General features: G+C 43.4%; 1 protein-coding gene across 1 annotated transcript in view; it reads right to left on the bottom strand.

Annotated features, from left to right (window-relative positions):
- Nucleotides 1–18,717, bottom strand: part of LOC117518196 (transcription initiation factor TFIID subunit 4-like) — a 204,765-nt gene that overhangs the window by 156,078 nt on the left and 29,970 nt on the right. The window contains exon 5 of the mRNA XM_034179253.1: nt 5,984–6,105. Within this exon, the coding sequence (XP_034035144.1) occupies nt 5,984–6,105 (122 nt within the window). The remainder of the gene's footprint in view (nt 1–5,983; nt 6,106–18,717) is intronic.

The raw sequence follows: 18,717 nt of genomic DNA, 5'->3' as shown, positions 1-18,717 counted from the left end.
ACAGAGAGAAAACGAACAGGAGCTGGGTTTTATCTATTTGAACCGAGCTGGACTAACACACGGTCAAGTTCAGCACAGTTACACTGGTGTCGTGACCTGTTCTTCTGCATCAGTGCGAGGGGGGAGCTGCGTCTACTTCTCAGATCCACTCGCCCTGGCGGGCTGCGGGCTGTGCATCAGTGTCAGACAGCAGAGCACGGAGCCCCACATGGACATTACGCTGCTTCAGCAATGTGGTGGTAACAGTTTGATAAAGTTTGATGGCCCAGTCAAACGACACTTAAAGAGCAACAAAGCCCTAACAAAACAAGAACTCTGGACTTTCTTTGACTTTCGTTGGCATCGTTTAACCTTCGCGCAGCTTCGTTCCTGCAGCTGGCGCTTCGTCAGGATTTTTAAACTGTTGAAAAATTTGAACGAAGGGCAACAAAAACCTCAATTCGTCTGGGTTTAATTTTGCTGTCATTCTTGATGGTTTCTTATCCTTTGCTTAGTTTTTATAATGTTATTGTTTAGTTTGACTTCGTTCGACCAGCTGAATGTTTTCACACAGTGCAGAAGCCGGTTTGTAAGTGCTACTGCTGACGCTGCGTTCATTTACCATAAACTCAGTCTGTTTGCTTGGATTTTTTTTTTTTTTTTATCTGGGTGTGGGGGGTCAGCTTCACTGGGCTCAGACAGGCCAGAATTAATATTTTGTCTGAATACAATTAATTATTTTGCCACAAGCAACTGTTGAATTTGAAACAACAAAAAAGTTGTGTAATTTCCGACGGTACTTGAATGCAGCAGCAGCGGCCGCCTCCTGCGTGCGCTCATTATTTTTTATCAAATATAACAATATGAGTGTAGGAATGATAATCCAGCCCTTCTGTACATGTGGCAACAGGTAGATGATTCAGATGATTATATAAGAGCTGTTCTGGAAAACAGAATTCACGTTGTGGATCAGATGCAGCTGGTGGAAATAACCACACACATGGGGAGTTCACACGGACTGATCAATTTACTGCTCTGATATATTCAATCATCTTTACGCTTCTATTTATTCCCCCTTTTGACAGTTTTCTGTTATAAATCAATATATACTTTCCTTGTGTGTGCTTTATGTGTGTTTATGTACCGGACCGGCTTATGTGTGTTGTTTGTTAAGTGTGTCATGAAGCCGGTCAAGGTTTGCTCAGCCCTGCTCGTGACTCAGGGCAGGGGCATACATCTAGAGCTGGATCCCCGGGCGCCATAAAGGCGACCTCTGCTCCTAACTGGCAATTAGGATTGGTTAAATGAAGTAAACACATTTCATTGTGCAGGGAACATGTTCCTATGTGCATATGACAAACTCCTTTGAATCCTTGAAACCGGCTTAGTAACGTAATACAGTGATACAGCAGTGACCACGGCACACCAGAGTTTTTTTTTTAATTGGAGTAAGACGTAGTGCTCAGCATGTCATCAGACAGTGAGGGTTCTGATGATGGAGATGATCCCTCTTTTGTTCTGGACCAAGAACCAGAGCAGGTGGTCCACTGATGTGCACACAGATCTCCACAGCTTCTGTTTGCAGTTTCTCCAGGACTCAGGTGCTATGAGCTCTGTCCCAGCACCGAGTCCTGGAATTCAGAGATGCAGACACACACTGCTCCAGCTGTGGCTCCAGGCATGTTTTGTTAAAGCGTCGAGATCATGGGCTTCAGTTTTGTTAAGTTCCTCTTTCGTGCTCTTGCTTCGCAGACTGTTCGGTGATAAAAGCTCTTTCGTCCACCTTTTCTCAACGAATTGTGACTTGTTTTTTTTTTTACTTTTTTCCCTTGGTTCAGGAATCATCGTGTGCTGTGTGACTGGGCCATAAAGAAGGGATTTAGAAACTGAAATTAGTGAAGAAAGGCAGAGTGATATAATTTCATAGGCTGGGCAACTAGAGATGCCAGAAGCAAGTTTATCCATTACAAAGTGATACATCGATATTACTTTACACCATCAAAGCTGTTCAACATGGGACTACTACAAAGTAAAGTTTGCTGGAAATGTGGCACAGATATAGGAATGTACCTTCACTGTCTATGGGAATGTCCATTGGTCAACCTGGAAAAATGGACTGGGATAACTATCCCGGCAGTACCACAATTCTGCCTGTTGGGAGATAAGTCCTTCCTGCCCCCTTCATCTACAAACGAACTTTGGATTTTTGATGTTGCATTTATAGTGGCCACCAGATCAATCCTATGGATTTGGAAGAGCCCCCATAGGCCTAAACCTGAGGACTGGATTACACTGATGTCAGAGACTGCAGCCTATGAGGCATTCATCTCCAAAATACATAAGGTCCATGATAAAACCAGTAAAATGTGGCTATATTTCATGTCATTTCTTAACCCTTTATCTACAGCGATGGCGCACACACCATATTTTCCATATGCGTTTTTTTTTTTACCGTAACTCCGCCATAGTTTGTCCAATCGGAATGATTCAAAGTGCATTGTTAAGCTAACACCAAGGGCTTTCCAATGATATATGGTGTAAACGTAAGCCTGTGACATCATAACGCAGAGGAAAAACACAGAAGTTTCACACAAGTGTGCCGCTGATTCTCATTACCGTAAATTCTCATGTAAGCCCTCAATCTGAAAAATTTCAACACTGACAGCAAGCCAAGAACCCATGCTTTCCAACAGCACTGTTGCCAGATGTACGATAATTATCGTATTTGTACGATAGTTTTGCCCTCTGTACGATGTACGATCAATAATGGGAAAAAATCCAAAATGTACAATAATTTCAGGTGGTTGCCCAAACATGCATCTCTCTCTGACACCCAAGAATCATTTCGCAGGCTTTGAACTCAGGCGGCATCAAAGACACACCACACACAGGGCTGCCGCTAGCTTTGCCAGCCGGGGACAAAGTCATTTGAAAGCCCGCCCCCTTCTCCATACAAAGTAATGAGTTCCCAATTCTCGGCCCTGCCCCTCCCTCCCTGGGCCCGAGACAACTGACCTGTAATGTAGACTGTTTTGGCTGCACATGCGCACATACGTAGCTTAGCCCACCCCCATCACCATTGGAGGAAAAAAAAATGCTAAAATAGCTACGTTGTATATGTTTTGTTTGTGTACAATAATTTCTCCCAAAATACGATAATTTTGAGGTTTTGGTACAATAGTTGCATATTTCCTATCTGGCAACACTGTCCAACAGTATGCTATATGTTGCATATATTACAGTAAAGTGCGTTCGGTGACTTTTGAAACGAGGGAAAAGTATGAAAAAGAGCACAAAAGTGACAGAAAAGTACAGAGAGACAGCAAACAGAAATGTAGTAATTTTTGAGGAAAAGGCAGGGTGTTAGTGTCATTTGTGAAGGTGTGTGTGCGTGTTTGTGTGGGTGTGATGGCTCCATCAGCCACAAGCCACTGCCCGGTGCCAGCAGTGGAAACCCAATTTGCCCACGATCCACAAGGTTTGCAAGAGGTCAACCTGCTGGATGTGCAAACTTTGTACAACCCCTGGCAATAATTATGGAATCACCGGCCTCGGAGGATGTTCATTCAGTTGTTTAATTTTGTAGAAAAAAAGCAGATCACAGACATGACACAAAACTAAAGTCATTTCAAATGGCAACTTTCTGGCTTTAATAAACACTATAAGAAATCAGGAAAAAAAAAAATTGTGGCAGTCAGTAACGGTTACTTTTTTAGACCAAGCAGAGGGAAAAAATATGGACTCACTCAATTCTGAGGAATAAATTATGGAATCACCCTGTAAATTTTCATCCCCAAAACTAACACCTGCATCAAAGCAGATCTGCTCGTTAGTCTGCATCTAAAAAGGAGTGATCACACCTTGGAGAGCTGTTGCACCAAGTGGACTGACATGAATCATGGCTCCAACACGAGAGATGTCAATTGAAACAAAGGAGAGGATTATCAAACTCTTAAAAGAGGGTAAATCATCACGCAATGTTGCAAAAGATGTTGGTTGTTCACAGTCAGCTGTGTCTAAACTCTGGACCAAATACAAACAACATGGGAAGGTTGTTAAAGGCAAACATACTGGTAGACCAAGGAAGACATCAAAGTGTCAAGACAGAAAACTTAAAGCAATATGTCTCAAAAATCGAAAATGCACAACAAAACAAATGAACGAATGGGAGGAAACTGGAGTCAACGTCTGTGACCGAACTGTAAGAAACCGCCTAAAGGAAATGGGATTTACATACAGAAAAGCTAAACAAACGCCATCAATAACACCTAAACAGAAAAAAAACAAGGTTACAATGGGCTAAGGAAAAGCAATCGTGGACTGTGGATGACTGGATGAAAGTCATATTCAGTGATGAATCTCGAATCTGCATTGGGCAAGGTGATGATGCTGGAACTTTTGTTTGGTGCCGTTCCAATGAGATTTATAAAGATGACTGCCTGAAGAGAACATGTAAATTTCCACAGCCATTGATGATATGGGGCTGCATGTCAGGTAAAGGCACTGGGGAGATGGCTGTCATTACATCATCAATAAATGCACAAGTTTACGTTGATATTTTGGACACTTTTCTTATCCCATCAATTGAAAGGATGTTTGGGGATGATGAAATCATTTTTCAAGATGATAATGCATCTTGCCATAGAGCAAAAACTGTGAAAACATTCCTTGCAAAAAGACACAGGGTCAATGTCATGGCCTGCAAATAGTCCATCTGCTTGGTCTAAAAAAGTAACCATTACTGACTGCCACAATTTTTTTTCCTGATTTCTTATAGTGTTTCTTAAAACCAGAAAGTTGCCATTTGAAATGACTTTAGTTTTGTGTCATGTCTGTGATCTGCTTTTTTTCTACAAAATTAAACAACTGAATGAACATCCTCCGAGGCCGGTGATTCCATAATTTTTTATGGAATGGGTTGTAAAATTGGCCTCTGTCTTCAGCCAGACAGAAACTGTTACAAACAGTACCACACTGACTGATGTAGTTTAGATCTAATTTTGATTCTTGGTTATATATTTGTATATAGTTTGACACTTTGTTTTATTCCTATTGTATAATTTTGCACAAAATGAGTGATCAGATGAGTGATTTATTGCACATTTTAATAATACAGATAATAATTGATATATAGTTTTGCACTTTGTTGTTATTCATATTGTTTGGTTCTGCACTTTAAAATTGGTTACTTTTTGCATATTTTCGCCTTGTAAAATGTTTACTTCTGCACTGTTTCTGAGTTCTAGACACACAAAATTAATTATTTTGACTGTAAACACTTACAGCTTCCTGCTAAAAATGTGAAATCCAAACTTTCTTTACATAATCATTTTTCACTAAAAAACTGAAAAACAAAAATCAAGTTCGTTTGTGTTTTTTTCTCACTTTAAATGCTAAAACGTACAAATAATGTGTATAAATAGATAATCAGGTGTAATATAATTGAAATTCAGGTACTCTTGGAAAAGGGTACCAAAGCACACAAACATAGAACATTATTTCTTAATTTTATTGCTATAATAAAAAATAGCCTCAGTAGGTAAAGGGTTAAAGAACAAGACTCTGCTATCATCAAAATACCATGATTGTGCCATTGATTATTTTACACACTTTTTTTTTTTTTTAACTTTGTTTTACTTTTTTGGGTTGTTATAAGATGTTGGTTGTGTGAAAAAAGAAAATTAATAAAAACTTGAATGACAAAAAAAAAAAAAATGCTGCCATGCAAGGTGTTCAACTGAACACTTGATTGAGGGATCAAGGACCTTGCTCAAGGGCCCTTCATGATTTTCTTTAGAGGTTTAAGCAGGATCTTCTGATCTCAAGCCCAACACTTAACCTTAAGACCATAAATTCCCTCAGAAAACACCTTTACAGATTTGTCTGCTTCATGGGTAAATTACTAGAATATTTTAAACAACAGATGTTTACATTGAATCTTTGGGTTAATAATTGGCATTTGTTCAAATACTGAAATATTAAATAACAGAGGTAACAGACGTACCTGTGGTGCAAGGACTCTGGACGTTTGGTTGCTGGTGGATCTTGGAACTTGCTGAGCCTGAGCCAAAGCCTGCTGGGACACGAGCATCAACTGACCACTGTCACTGCGGATCAACATCATACCTGCAACAACACACACCATCTACTGTAAATTACAAATTATTAACTGACCACAGAACAAACCATGGAGGGAAGCACCAACCACAGCCGACAGCAACCAAAGTGCAGGCTGTGCAAATGTGCCTCAGAGACAGTTCAGCACATAGCAGAAGGATGTAATATGGATTAGAAGTCCCCAAGTCCTGACGGGACATATCTCCAAAAGTGGTTGAGAACGACAGGGCTAAGGTCCTGTGGGACTTTAAGTTCAAGACACACAAGCAGCTGTTGGGCAATCATTGAGACATACAGCAGTGGTAGCTGACAAGGAGACTGATGGACTGTGAGCAAATCAAAGAGCACCTAGCCCCGCTCAACCTGCTTCCAGATATGGACCACACGGTGGCACTATCCACATAAATTGCAAAAATTGGCTGGAGACCACATGAGCGCAAGATGGAACTACAGACCACAATGAGGTGCCGGCAATGTTCCACTCTATCGGGGTCATCTTCTGTGGCTCTAGTCTTGCTTACCAAGCAGTTGGGTCCCATTTCAGCATTTACCACTAAGGAGCCGAAACAAACTGGATTCTCCCGTCTGACACCAGAAGAACAACAGTGATGTGAGAATGTGGCATTGTACGCACTGCAAGGCCCCGGGACACCATCACCGACTGTCCACGAAAAGATCACTTTCATCATTGAAAGAGGTTAACTGATGAGATGAACTCCAACCAACAATCCCCATAAGGCTGTAACGAAGCAGACGTCAAAATCGTCTTCACAAAATCAAAAATACATTAATGTCCTCCTTTTCCTTTTTTTTTTTTTTTGTAATTTACATTTTTCTTTACTTTAAGATTTAAGAAAATTAAAAAAAACAAAAGTAGCCAAACAGGTAACTGAAAAAAATTGGCTGGTGCACTCCCCCCCCCCCATTTACAAGTGCATATTACAGGTACAAACATAGTGGACAAGACAAAAGGGGAAGAGGTAGAGCCAGACATTCAAATTCTGGCCTCATTTTCAATCAGTCCTTGTATTCTTGGTGGAATTTTGATGTATTTTTAGGTAGTTCCAAAAGTTGTCCCAGTCAGTGTCTTCATCCTCTGTATTAGGTTTCAGTTTGCACAGCATGGATTCATAGGAGACCATTTCTGTCATCACGTTGATCCAGTCTTTCAGCTCTGGGTGTACCATGGTTTTCCAGTGTCTCAGGATTATCCTGGATGCTGTCACCAGCCCAGTCATATGAATGAACACTCCCTTGGTACCTTTCTCCTAATAAGCACAGTTCTGGGCTAAAACCTGTGAGCCACTCAACACCTTTATAATTTTGGTCCAAAATGTTATCAAAGATGTTTCCACCTCAGTTTTACATTTCCAACAACAATCATCAGATACGAGTATCATACTGTGTTATCTCACCGAGCTATGATAGTATCTGTGTAAAAGTTTATACTGTATACATTTGCTTCTGACTTTCTTCACATATTTCCCGTTGCCTGACAAAATATCTGACCATCTTTCATTTGAGAACTCTTTTCAGGTCTTTCTGCCACACAATTTTGACATTTATGTAGTCACTACTCTGACCATCGTTCACGAGCCTGTAAAACTGAAGCTGTGTGCCATTCCCATGGCATGTTAATGTATTCTAAAATTATATTTTCACCCCCTCTTTAAATTTGGAGGCAACACAATGTCGCATTTGTAAGTATTTGCAAAAGTTGCCTTTTGACAGGAACTTTGAGGACTTGGCACGACAGGCAGGTGGACACAAATGCAGACTCATGGCTCAGAGGACGGATTTAGAAAAAGGTTTAATTCAAAAAACAGGCTCTGGTTGATACACAGGGTCACAAGCAGGCAGGCGGAGGTACAGACAGTCGTGAGGCGGTGGCGTGGTCAGTAACGAGCAGAGTTCCAGCACGGGCAAACAGGTGTATCAGAGGAGGCAAAAAAACGGAGTCAAAAAACAAGCAGGGTTCAGGCACAGAGAAGCAGGTTAACTGGCTCAGGCAAAAGGCAAGGTCAAAACAGGCGAAGGTCATACACGGCAAGAAATCAGACTATGGCAGAAAACACGAGAGGCTTGGAACGAGGCAATATGCACAACGAACTAGCAGGTGCAGGAAAGAAGGCGTGGCTGAGTGAGACAAGAGTGAAGTGACAGGTGAGCGTGTCAGACAAAAGCAGCAAGGAGAGGACTGTGACAGAACAAATGTTAAATTCCTAAAATCCAAAAGTGAGAAACAGAATCAACAAATGAGAAGGCAGAAACAGAACAGAAAATTAAACGCTGGATCAAAACTAGAGAAGAACTCAACATGTGGCAGGAGTGTACAGAAAAACCTGAGGGACTAATGTGCTGAAAACAGAGTGACTGAATAACCAGAAAGTAAGACAAAGACTAAACTAGAACAGAACTCAGTAGGTGGCTGATGTGTGACATAATCCTCAAAACCTAATGTGATAACACAGTATGACTAAATAAAAAGCTGAGACTAAACTAGGACAGAACTTAACATGGCTGAAGTGTAACAGATAAGACCAAAGTGGAAGAAGCAGAAAATAAACATTCAGGGTCAGACAGAAGGACAAAGAGAGGGAAACAGACAGACTGGGGAACAAAACCAGATTCGGGGCTAAAGCATGACACCCTTCCCTTCCAATTTTTATTTTTGAACAAGACTTGCATAACATATAAATTGCCCACATACATACATACATACATACATAATAGTTGTCAGGTTCCAACCCCGGTGTGGGGTTGGTTCTCTTATTTCCCATTTCCACAGCTTGGGACTCCGACGAGGGCGGTCGCATCTCCTCCACTCTCCCTTAACCTTCAAGTCCCTACTTCACCAGACTGTGAATTCCTCAAATTATATTGGATTCTGTATCTATTGGACTACTATTGGATTAACTATGGAATTGATCAGCTGGTCTCTGAATGCTATTGACACCATTTTTCTACTAGAAGGTCAGGAGCGGGGGATCCTACCTGCCCAGATGGAACGTATCCTGCGGGCTATGTCCTCGACTCCTGGGGGTCTTGGCGTGTTGCATGCTTGGCGCCTTTTTCCGTTGAGGACGTCGAGGATTTATTCATTTTTGGTCTCATGGTAGCAGGGCTGGTACTTTTTGTCTTATGTGCTGCTCGGATCTACCGGAAAATTGGCAAGACAGTGGCATCAAGAACCACGCCCCCTCGCTTGTCTGTCATGATTAACGAGGTTGGCAGACTGCAATGACTCGAAGCAAATTGGATGACATCTTGGAGCAGATGCGTGCCTTGCAGTTGAAGCTGAAGATTTCAGAGGCCGGTGAATATTCTTAATTCATAATTGGGAATATTCTTAATTCATAATTGGGATTTGGCTGTTCAAGTGGAACTGTTAAGAGTGTTTTTCACTGCTCAACCACAACACTCCAGGCTTATCTAGCCTCAAGGACAAATTGCCCACTGTTTTCCTCCAGAGGAATGTCTTCAGGCCTTGGTGAGATTATTCAGCTCCTTATCTCAACCCACAAAGACTGACAGACTTACACATGGACAAGACTGAAGCATGCTTCATTTTTCCCTTTACCTCCCTTCCTGCTCCCCCCCCAATCACACACCCCATCCCAGCCACCCCTTTCCCTCCGGGGGCTGCACGGTTTTTAGCTGCGGCAGGTCCCCGTTCCCCCCAAGCTAGCGGCAGCGCGACTCCAGTTGCAGCGGCCATCATCCACTTTACCTCAATTCGGATGACAGACTGCTTCAAGTTTAGTGCACATAAACAATGTATATGTGTTGTCTTTAATTTTGATGTGTGCCATTATTACGGTAAACAAGTAATAATTGTGGATTAATTGCTGTATCTTGTCTGAGGTAATTGGAGTGTAAACGTAATTGACCTTTTTTGGGATCAATAAAGTTGTCTGAAGTCTGAAGTTCACAGCTCAATTTTCTAGTTATTAGTTTCATTCTGAGTTCATTTATTTTCTGTTCTGTATTCTGTAATCTCTGGTTCTGTTTTCAGTTTATTTTTGGATTTTCTGTTTTTCATATTTTAGTCGTAGTTTATTCATTCATTGTTTCTGTCCAGTTATGGTTGTTTCCATTGTGTTATACATTCTGGTTTGTCTCCTGATTCTTATAACGTAGTCTGTAGTTGTTTCAGTCCTCTTTTGTTCTTCACAAAGCTTATATGGTTATCTTGTGTTTTGTTTTCCGTTTTACAGTTCAGATGGTAATTTATAGGTTCTTTGCAATGTTTATCTTTTTTACTTTAGCCACGTGTTTAGTTCATTCCTTTGTCACTGATTTTGGTCACCCTTTGCATTTCCTTCACGTACACTCTTGCATGTGCTTGTTTCTTCTTTGCCCCCCCCATGTTCACTTACACTCTTGCACGTGCTTGTTTCATCTTTGTCTTCGTTTTCTCCATAGGTTCACTTACACTCTTGCACTTGTCTGTTTCATCTTTGTCACAGTCCCCCTGAATCTCTCCCTCACTCTCTTGCATCTCTTTGCTCCTCTTGGATTCACCCAACCACACCTCCCTTCTGGAACTTTCATCCACCCATGCACCTTGTTAACCTTATTATCTCATCTGTGTATTTAAGGCCTTCACTTTCTCCGCTCCTCTGCCAGTTCGTCGCGATCCATGTATCCACGTTCTAGCCTCCTGATTCTGTCGCGTTTTTGCCTCAGTGTGTTACAACCTTGCTTTGTGTACCAAACCTTGTTTTTGCCTCTGCCTTTGTACAGTATCTCACCGTGTTTTTGAACTGAGCCTGTCTCTTGACCACGTTTTTGCCTAGCACTTATCTGTACCTCTGCTTCGCTTCCTGCCTTCCTGTGTACTGTACCCCTGCCTGTGAAAACGATAAAGCTTATTTTCTACTGATAACAGCTTGTCCTCCAGTCTGCATTTTGTGCCCTCCCATATTTTGTGCCATGCATCCTCAAGCCCTGTCAGTACAAACTTGTCAGAACTTGGGCACAGGGGACTCCAGCCCAAAGTCCAGATCTCGGCACCATTAAGGAGATTTTTGCAGACATAACATTTTTTTCGTGTGTGTGCTTTTGTGACCGGTCCCACAATCTTACGCGGCACCTGTGCTGGCCACACCCACACCAGCTCCACGGAAAGTCCATGCAACTCAGTTCCAGTCAACGGCACCCGTAACCACTCCGCCTCCGGAAGCCGTAACGTTACCTGACTTCCCTGTCCGAGCAGGGCCTTCAGGAAGCGACACGTCATCAAAGCAGTTGACATCATCTGTTCCGCCTCCACCGGTGCGCCAGCTCCGGGAAGCTCCGGTTCCGACACCTCGGTGCATCTCAGTGGGGCTCTCCGCAGCACCACCCACCAACACCATCAAGGCACGCACACCACCACGGACTCCTGCGACACAGCCCCCGAACCAGCTCATCTCCAGCATGCGCCAGGGAGGAGAATTCACCCCAAAACACTACTTCCTTGCACTACTGTTTCAGCAAAACAAACCACCGACCCCATCGTCTTCATGACTGAATTTTGCTTATTTTTATTCCTTTGGACAACTCTGCTGGCTCTGTTTTGTGTTATTTTCATTAGACATACAGTCTGGTCTCTTTAAGCAATGTTTGGTTCCGTTTTTGTCTAGTCATGTTACATCAGTTATAATCCTTTCTCTGGTTTGGTACGCCCTGTTTTTCATGTTTTTATGTGTCTTAAAATCAAAAGGGAAACCAGTAATTTCCCATTATGATGTATGGGTTAAATTCTTCTTCAGTTCCTGGCTTAAGTTACACATTTTCTGTCTTCAAGTACATTCCACCAGTTTGTTTTTCTTTTTCATTATTTGCCTGCTATGGTTTGGGTCCCATTTAAATTGTTTTGGTTCACTGGTGTTTCAGTATTTTCATAATGTATTTTGTTTTCTGCGTTGGTTGGGCCCCAGTTCCAAGTACAATTTGTCTTTTGGTCTTTTTCCCCCCCATCTTTTCCGGCGGTTTGTCTGTTTTCATTTGCCCCCCCTTTATGGTGTGTTTGTTTTTCTTGCCTCATCTCTTCTCAGTTTGGAGCCCCGTATTGGTCGGTTATTAATCTGTTCCTGAGTTATTGCTCTGGTTATGGTTTTTCTGGTTGGCTTTTTCGTTTTTGACCATTTATTATGTTGATTTACCCCCCCAGTGTTTTGTTGGTTTTCACTCAATTCTTTTGTTGATTTACTGAACCTAGGTTACTTCTGGCCAAGATCCTTATTTCTCACATGGTATATTTTGTTTTTCTGGGGTTCAGGTCGCCTTTGTTTTTCACCAGTCCTCCTCTTGGTTGTTTTGGGTTACTTGGTTTTTGGTGGTTGGTTTTTTGATCCCCCGCTTTATGTTTTCATTCTGGAGACAGGTACGCATGGCTTTTCGGTCTATTTTTCCTTTAATTTGTCCCGACCGCAACGATTTGTTCCCAGTAAGGGGTCTGGTTTTTCTGAGGTTTTGACTCCTGCTTCTCCCTTTAGGCCTTCCTCCATTCCTGCCGCCCTTCTGGTCGGCCCTCCCACCGTTTCCCCAAGAAGTTGGGAACCTTTGGTTTTCATGGTCACCCTCCTGCTGTTGGTGTTGGTCTACCTCTTAACCGACCCCCGGCTGTGGTTTTGACTGGACTGTCACCCCCTGGGCAGCTTTTCTGTTTTTGCCCTTTTGGCCTCTGGCATTGGGGACCCTTTCAGGTAGCCCTTCAGTGGGATCGGTTTTGATTGATGTGTACTTGTGTTGAAATTTAAACATTTTCTGTACACATCCATCCTTGGCCAGAATGAGCAAGTACTGGGTTGTTAGTAGTGTCAGATTTCTGGCACAGTTTATGTTTAGGATCAAATTTTTCAATAGCTACCCATTCTTGTGCATGCTTGATATTTTCCCAGTGTTTAACCAATATGACCATTTCAAATGACATGCAATACAGATTCACATCGAGCAATCCTAGACCACCTTATTCCTTATGGCCCAGTCACACAACGTTTCCTGAACAAAGGGAAAAAAGTAAAAAAAAGTCACAATTCGTTGAGAAAAGGTGGACTGTCAGGGTTAAACCTGGTAAAGGAGACAGCTCAAATTATTGCAGAGAATGACTACGCAGGAAACACTGACCCACTCACCTCCTGAATTTATTGAAGCCAAGTTGCATACCGACATATTACAGAAGACAATATACAAAACATAGCGGTGTCTCCCAGTCTATTCTCACATTGATATGAATTGTTATCAGAAATGAACCATAACAGCGCCAACCTTGAGCTAGTGTACAGGCTGCGTCATTCCCTGCCCAAGGCCGTTCTGTTAACTAAAATGTACATCTGTGCTTGGCAAAAACCAAGGCTTATGCTCTCACATTCTTCATATCAGCACAAGGTCATTTTAGTATGTGAGCAGTTCAGTGATTAATTTGGAAAGTAATATTAAGTAAAATCACACACACACACACGAGGTCTGTTAGAAAAGTATCGGACCTTTTTATTTTTTTCAAAACCCTGATGGATTTGAATCACGTGTGCTTGCATGAGCCAACCTTGAACCTTCGTGCGCATGCGTGAATTTTTTCACACCTGTCGATTGCGTCATTTGCTTGTAAGCAGCCTTTGTGTGAGAATGGGTGGAGTCTCTCTGCATTTTTTCTTTGCAAGGAAATGGCGGAACGACTGGAGCAGCACGACTGCATCAAATTTTGCCAGAAACTGGGCGACAGCCAGGTGGAAACCATTCGGATTATTCAGACGGCTTTCGGTGACGATCCTCTGGGCATCACACAGATTAAGGAGTGGTACAACTGGTTTAAAGACGGCTGCACAATGGTGGAGAGCGAGCCACACTCCGGGCGGCCATCAACATGCAGAAATGACCAGATCATTTCCAAAGTGAACGCTGTGATGATGCGGGACCGTCGTGTGACTATCCGAGAAATTGAGGAGGAGGTGGACATCAGCACTTTTTCGGCACATTCCACTGTGACAGAAGATTTTGCCATGAAAAGAGTTACAGCAAAATTCATCGGCATGAAGCTGATGGCGCAGCAAAAGCGCCACCATGTTGAAGCCTCACAGGACATGTGACATGCCCAGCTCATCCACCATTCGGAAGATTCAAACGGCTTTCGGTGGCTTTTCAGTCGTGTGACTATCCGAGAAATTGTGGACGAGCTGGGCATGTCACAACATGTCCTGTGAGGCTTCAACACGGTGGCGCCAGGTCAATGTTTGTGCATTGCTATGCACACAGACTGAATCTGGTTCTGTCTCAGGGGGCTAAATGCTTATCTGAGTGCAGAATATTTTTTGCATCACTCTCTGGGTTTGCCACATTTTTCTCAAAATCCACAAAGAGGATGTCTTTTGAGTTTGCAGGCTGCTCAAGGTTGCCCAGAAATGCTCCTACTCGATGGAATTTCACATCACAGATAGTGAGCACTGTGGCAAACAATTATGATGCCCTCCTGCAAACCTTTGAGATGATCATTGCAGATAAGTCCATGGATGATGACATTAGACTGTGCCAAAGGCCTTCGGATGAAATAGGAGGATTTTGAGTTTGTGTTCATATTGTACACATATGAACAAATCTCTGAGACTGATGTGGTGTTTGACATTGTCCAGCAGAGAACTATGGATGTTCTGTACTGCAAGAAAAGAATTGAATCTCTTCTTGCTTTTGTCAAAGAGAAGAGGTTAGAGGGGGCTTTCCAAGCTGTTTATGCCAAAGCAGCAGATCTCACATCAGACCCACAAACTGAGCCCATGAGAAAACGTCGTCTGTCACAACTACAGAAATCTGTACATGGCCATCCTAGACAATCTCAGAGCAGCTACCTTGGCGTTTTGCAAATTTGGAAAGTCTGCACTTCTTGGAATTGGTCAATCCAGGGAAATTTGATGAGATGAGACAAGTGTTTCCAGAGGAGGCATTTCAGAGTGTCTTGAAAAGTTTTGGCCAGTTCTTTGATTCAGGGAGACTGAGGTCTGAACTTCAAGTCCTATATTCAAACCAGGACTTGCAGGGCAACGGGAAAGCTGTGTGATTTCTTGCTGTTTCTGAAAGACATGGAGTTGGACAGTGCAATGCCTCAGGTGTACAAACTATTGTCATTAGTGGCAACGATTGGAGTTACATCTGCAGGTGTAGAGAGGAGCTTCTCTTGTTTAAAGCGGCTCAAGTCTTACACCCGCAACACCATGGGCCAAGGCTGTTTAAGCAGCCTAGCTCTGCTGGCCATTGAGAGGACACTAGTCAAGTCACTGGAAAAGATGCCTTGTTGGTACGACAGGGGTCACAGATCATTTTCTTGAAAAGGAACGGAGGGTAGAATTTACGTATAAATAAACTGACATTTTATGATGTAGGCCGAAATTGAGCTTCCCCTCCTTGAAAGACCAGCATCCTCCACTGATTATATATACACATACACACACATATATATATATACACACACACACACACACACACACGAGGTCTATTAGACAAGTATCCGACCTTATTATTTTTTTCAAAAACCATATGGATTTGAATCGCGTGTGATTGCGTCAGACAAGCTTGAACCCTCGTGCGCATGCGTGAGTTTTTCCACGCCTGTCGGTTGCGTCATCCACCTGTGAGCAGGCTTTGAGTGAGGAGTGGTCCAGCCCCCTCGTCGGATTTTCATTGCCAGGAAATGACGGAATGATTTGGGCTTTTTTTCCCCCATCAGAATTTTTTCAGAAACTGTTAGAGACTGGCAGGTGGAAACCATTAGAAAAATTTATCTGGCTTTCGGTGAAAATGTTACGGGCTTGGTAGAGAATAAGGAGTGTTACTGTCGCTTTAAGGACGGCCCCCAGCGGCTGTGGGGCCCGCCGCGCTCCGAAGCTGCCATCAACAGGCTGAACGACCATTTCATTTCTAAACGGATGGCTGTCTGGAGCCGTGACCATCGTGTGCCATTTCTCTGGTTATCACAAGAGCTGGACATCAACCATTTTCTGGCAGATTTCACTTTTAACAAGAGATCTTGTCATGGAAAGCCGAGCAGAGGCTTCGCGCATCACGATGGATTCGCTACTGGAGCGAGACAAAACCACCTCCGTTTTGGTCTCACAGGACGGCTTTGACATGTGTTCAGACAGCTGTCGGTTTTTCCATCGAGTGATTATCCGAGAAATTGTGGATGTGCCTGGACATGCCAGAACATGTCCCGTGAGGCTTCATCATGGCGTTGCTTTGCGCCATGCGGCACCGCCGCGACGTGCGAAGCCTCCGCTCCTCTTTCCGTGACAAAAACTCCTGTAACAGTGGAATGTGCCGTTCATTTCCAAACTGGACGCTGTGTTTTATCCAGGACGTCGTCTGACTAGCACAGGAATTGTGAAAAGACGTGGACATCAGCACTTTTTCCGGCACATTGAGACAGATGTGCGGAGGAATTCACTCAATTGTGGGCAGGCTTTGAGTGAGGAGTGGTCCACCCCCCTCATTGGAATTCCTTTGTCTGACTTCTTCCTGAGAGACTGGCCCTTTGCTTTATCAAATTTTTTTCAGAACCTGTGAGGCAGATCGAAGTGGACACCATTCGAGAAATTCAGCTGGTTTTCGGTGAAAATTTTAATAGCTGATGAGAGATTATGGAGTCTTACTGTCGCTTTTAGGACTTCCCACGGAGCGGGACGTCACGCCGCACTCTGAGGCACCGTCGTCAGCCTGTTTCGAGCTGAAAACCTCCAAATTTCCAAATCCGTGTTGATAACCATTTGTAAAAACCAGGCGGCTTTTGGTGGCTTTCAGTAGAGTGAGTATCTGAGAAATTGTTTAACAGCTGGACATGTTCCAACTTGTCCTTAAGGCTTCCAACGGAGGTGTTTTTCCTGTGGCGCCGGGCCATGAGCGGCTGCCTGCCGACGCGCCAATCCGTCCGCACGTCTTTCATTACAAAATCTCCTTTAACAGTGGAATGTCCAAATAAACTGCCGAGTCCCGAGCTCTTCTGAAACTTCTGTTCTCTCACGACGTCCTGGGTCAACAGAGGCTTAAATTTTGAAGTTTTCAGCTCGAAAGGCTGACGACAAGACAAACAGTTCTCACCCGTGGTCGATCTGTCGCTGAAATTCGAATGCCTTCACCCCGGTAAGCGCCAACCTGTCAGGGAGGAGTCCGTCCCCGGAAAGGGTCTCTCAGCAGGATATAATTCCAGCCGCGGTCTGCAACGGGGTCCTCCATCACGGGCTGACGACTCCCAGGTCTATTGGCATCCGGCTCTGAAGGACCATGAAAATGTCAGGGTTAAACCTGGTAAAAGAGACAGCTCAAATTATTGCAGAGAATGACCACGCAGGAAACACTGAATTTCTTTCCTGATCAGGAGAGAGCCAGCGAGCATGACCCTCGTCACTGCTCGTCAGTCAGCTCTGAAGGGCCCCGCCCACTCATCTCCTGAATTTATTGAAGCCAAGTTGCATACCGACACAGCAAGGTCGCATACTGACATATTACAGAAGACAATATACAAAACATAGCGGTGTCTCCCAGTCTATTCTCACATTGATATGAATTGTTATCAGAAATGAAACATAACAGCACCAACCTTGAGCTAGTGTACAGGCTGCATCGTTCCCTGCCCAAGGCCGTTCTGTTAACTAAAATGTACATCTGTGCTTAGCAAAAAACAAGGCTTATGCTCTCACATTCTTCATATGAGCAAAATGTCATTTTAGTGTGTGAGCACTTCAGTGATTAATTCAGTAATTAATATGCATACACATACACACATATATACACATATATACACACACATATATACGAGGGCTGTCAATAAAGTAAGGGTCCTTTTTATTTTTTTCAAAAACTATATGGATTTCATTCATATGTTTTTACGTCAGCATGCTTGAACCCTCGTGCGCATGCGTGAGTTTTTCCACGCCTGTCGGTGATGTCATTCGCCTGTGAGCACTCCTTGTGGGAGGAGTCGTCCAGCCCCTCGTCGGAATTCCTTTGTCTGAGAAGTTGCTGAGAGACTGGCGCTTTGTTTGATCAAAATTTTTTCTAAACCTGTGAGACACATCGAAGTGGACACGGTTCGAAAAATTAAGCTGGTTTTCAGTGAAAATTTTAACGGCTGATGAGAGATTTTGAGGTGATTGTCGCTTTAAGGACTTTTCACGGTGCGAGACGTTGCTCAGCGCTCTCAGCCGCTGTCGTCAGCCTGTTCAAGCTGAAAACCTCCACATTTCAGGCTCTATTGATCCAGGACGTCGTGAGAGAACAGAGAAGTTTCAGAAGAAGTCGGTTTCAGCATTTTATCCGGATATTCCACTGTTAAAGGAGATTTTTTTAATGAAAGACGTGCGGACGGATCCGCGCGTCGGGACGCAGCCGGCGCGGTGCGGCGGCACAGGAAAAACACCTCCATGTTGATAACCATTTGTAAAATCCAGGCGGCTTTTGATGGCTTTCAGTGGAGTGAGTATATGAGAAATTGTTTAACAGCAGGACATGTTCCAACTTGTCCTTAAGGCTTCCAACAGAGGTGTTTTTCCTGTGGCGGAGCATCGCGGCGGCTGCATCCCGAAGCGCGGACCCGTCTGCACGTCTTTCATTAAAAAAATCTCCTTTAACAGTGGAATATCCAGATAAAATGCT

This window comes from Thalassophryne amazonica, chromosome 10, assembly GCF_902500255.1.
Source record: "Thalassophryne amazonica chromosome 10, fThaAma1.1, whole genome shotgun sequence".
NCBI lineage: Eukaryota > Metazoa > Chordata > Actinopteri > Batrachoidiformes > Batrachoididae > Thalassophryne > Thalassophryne amazonica.
This window is presented reverse-complemented; position numbering and strand designations above follow the sequence as displayed.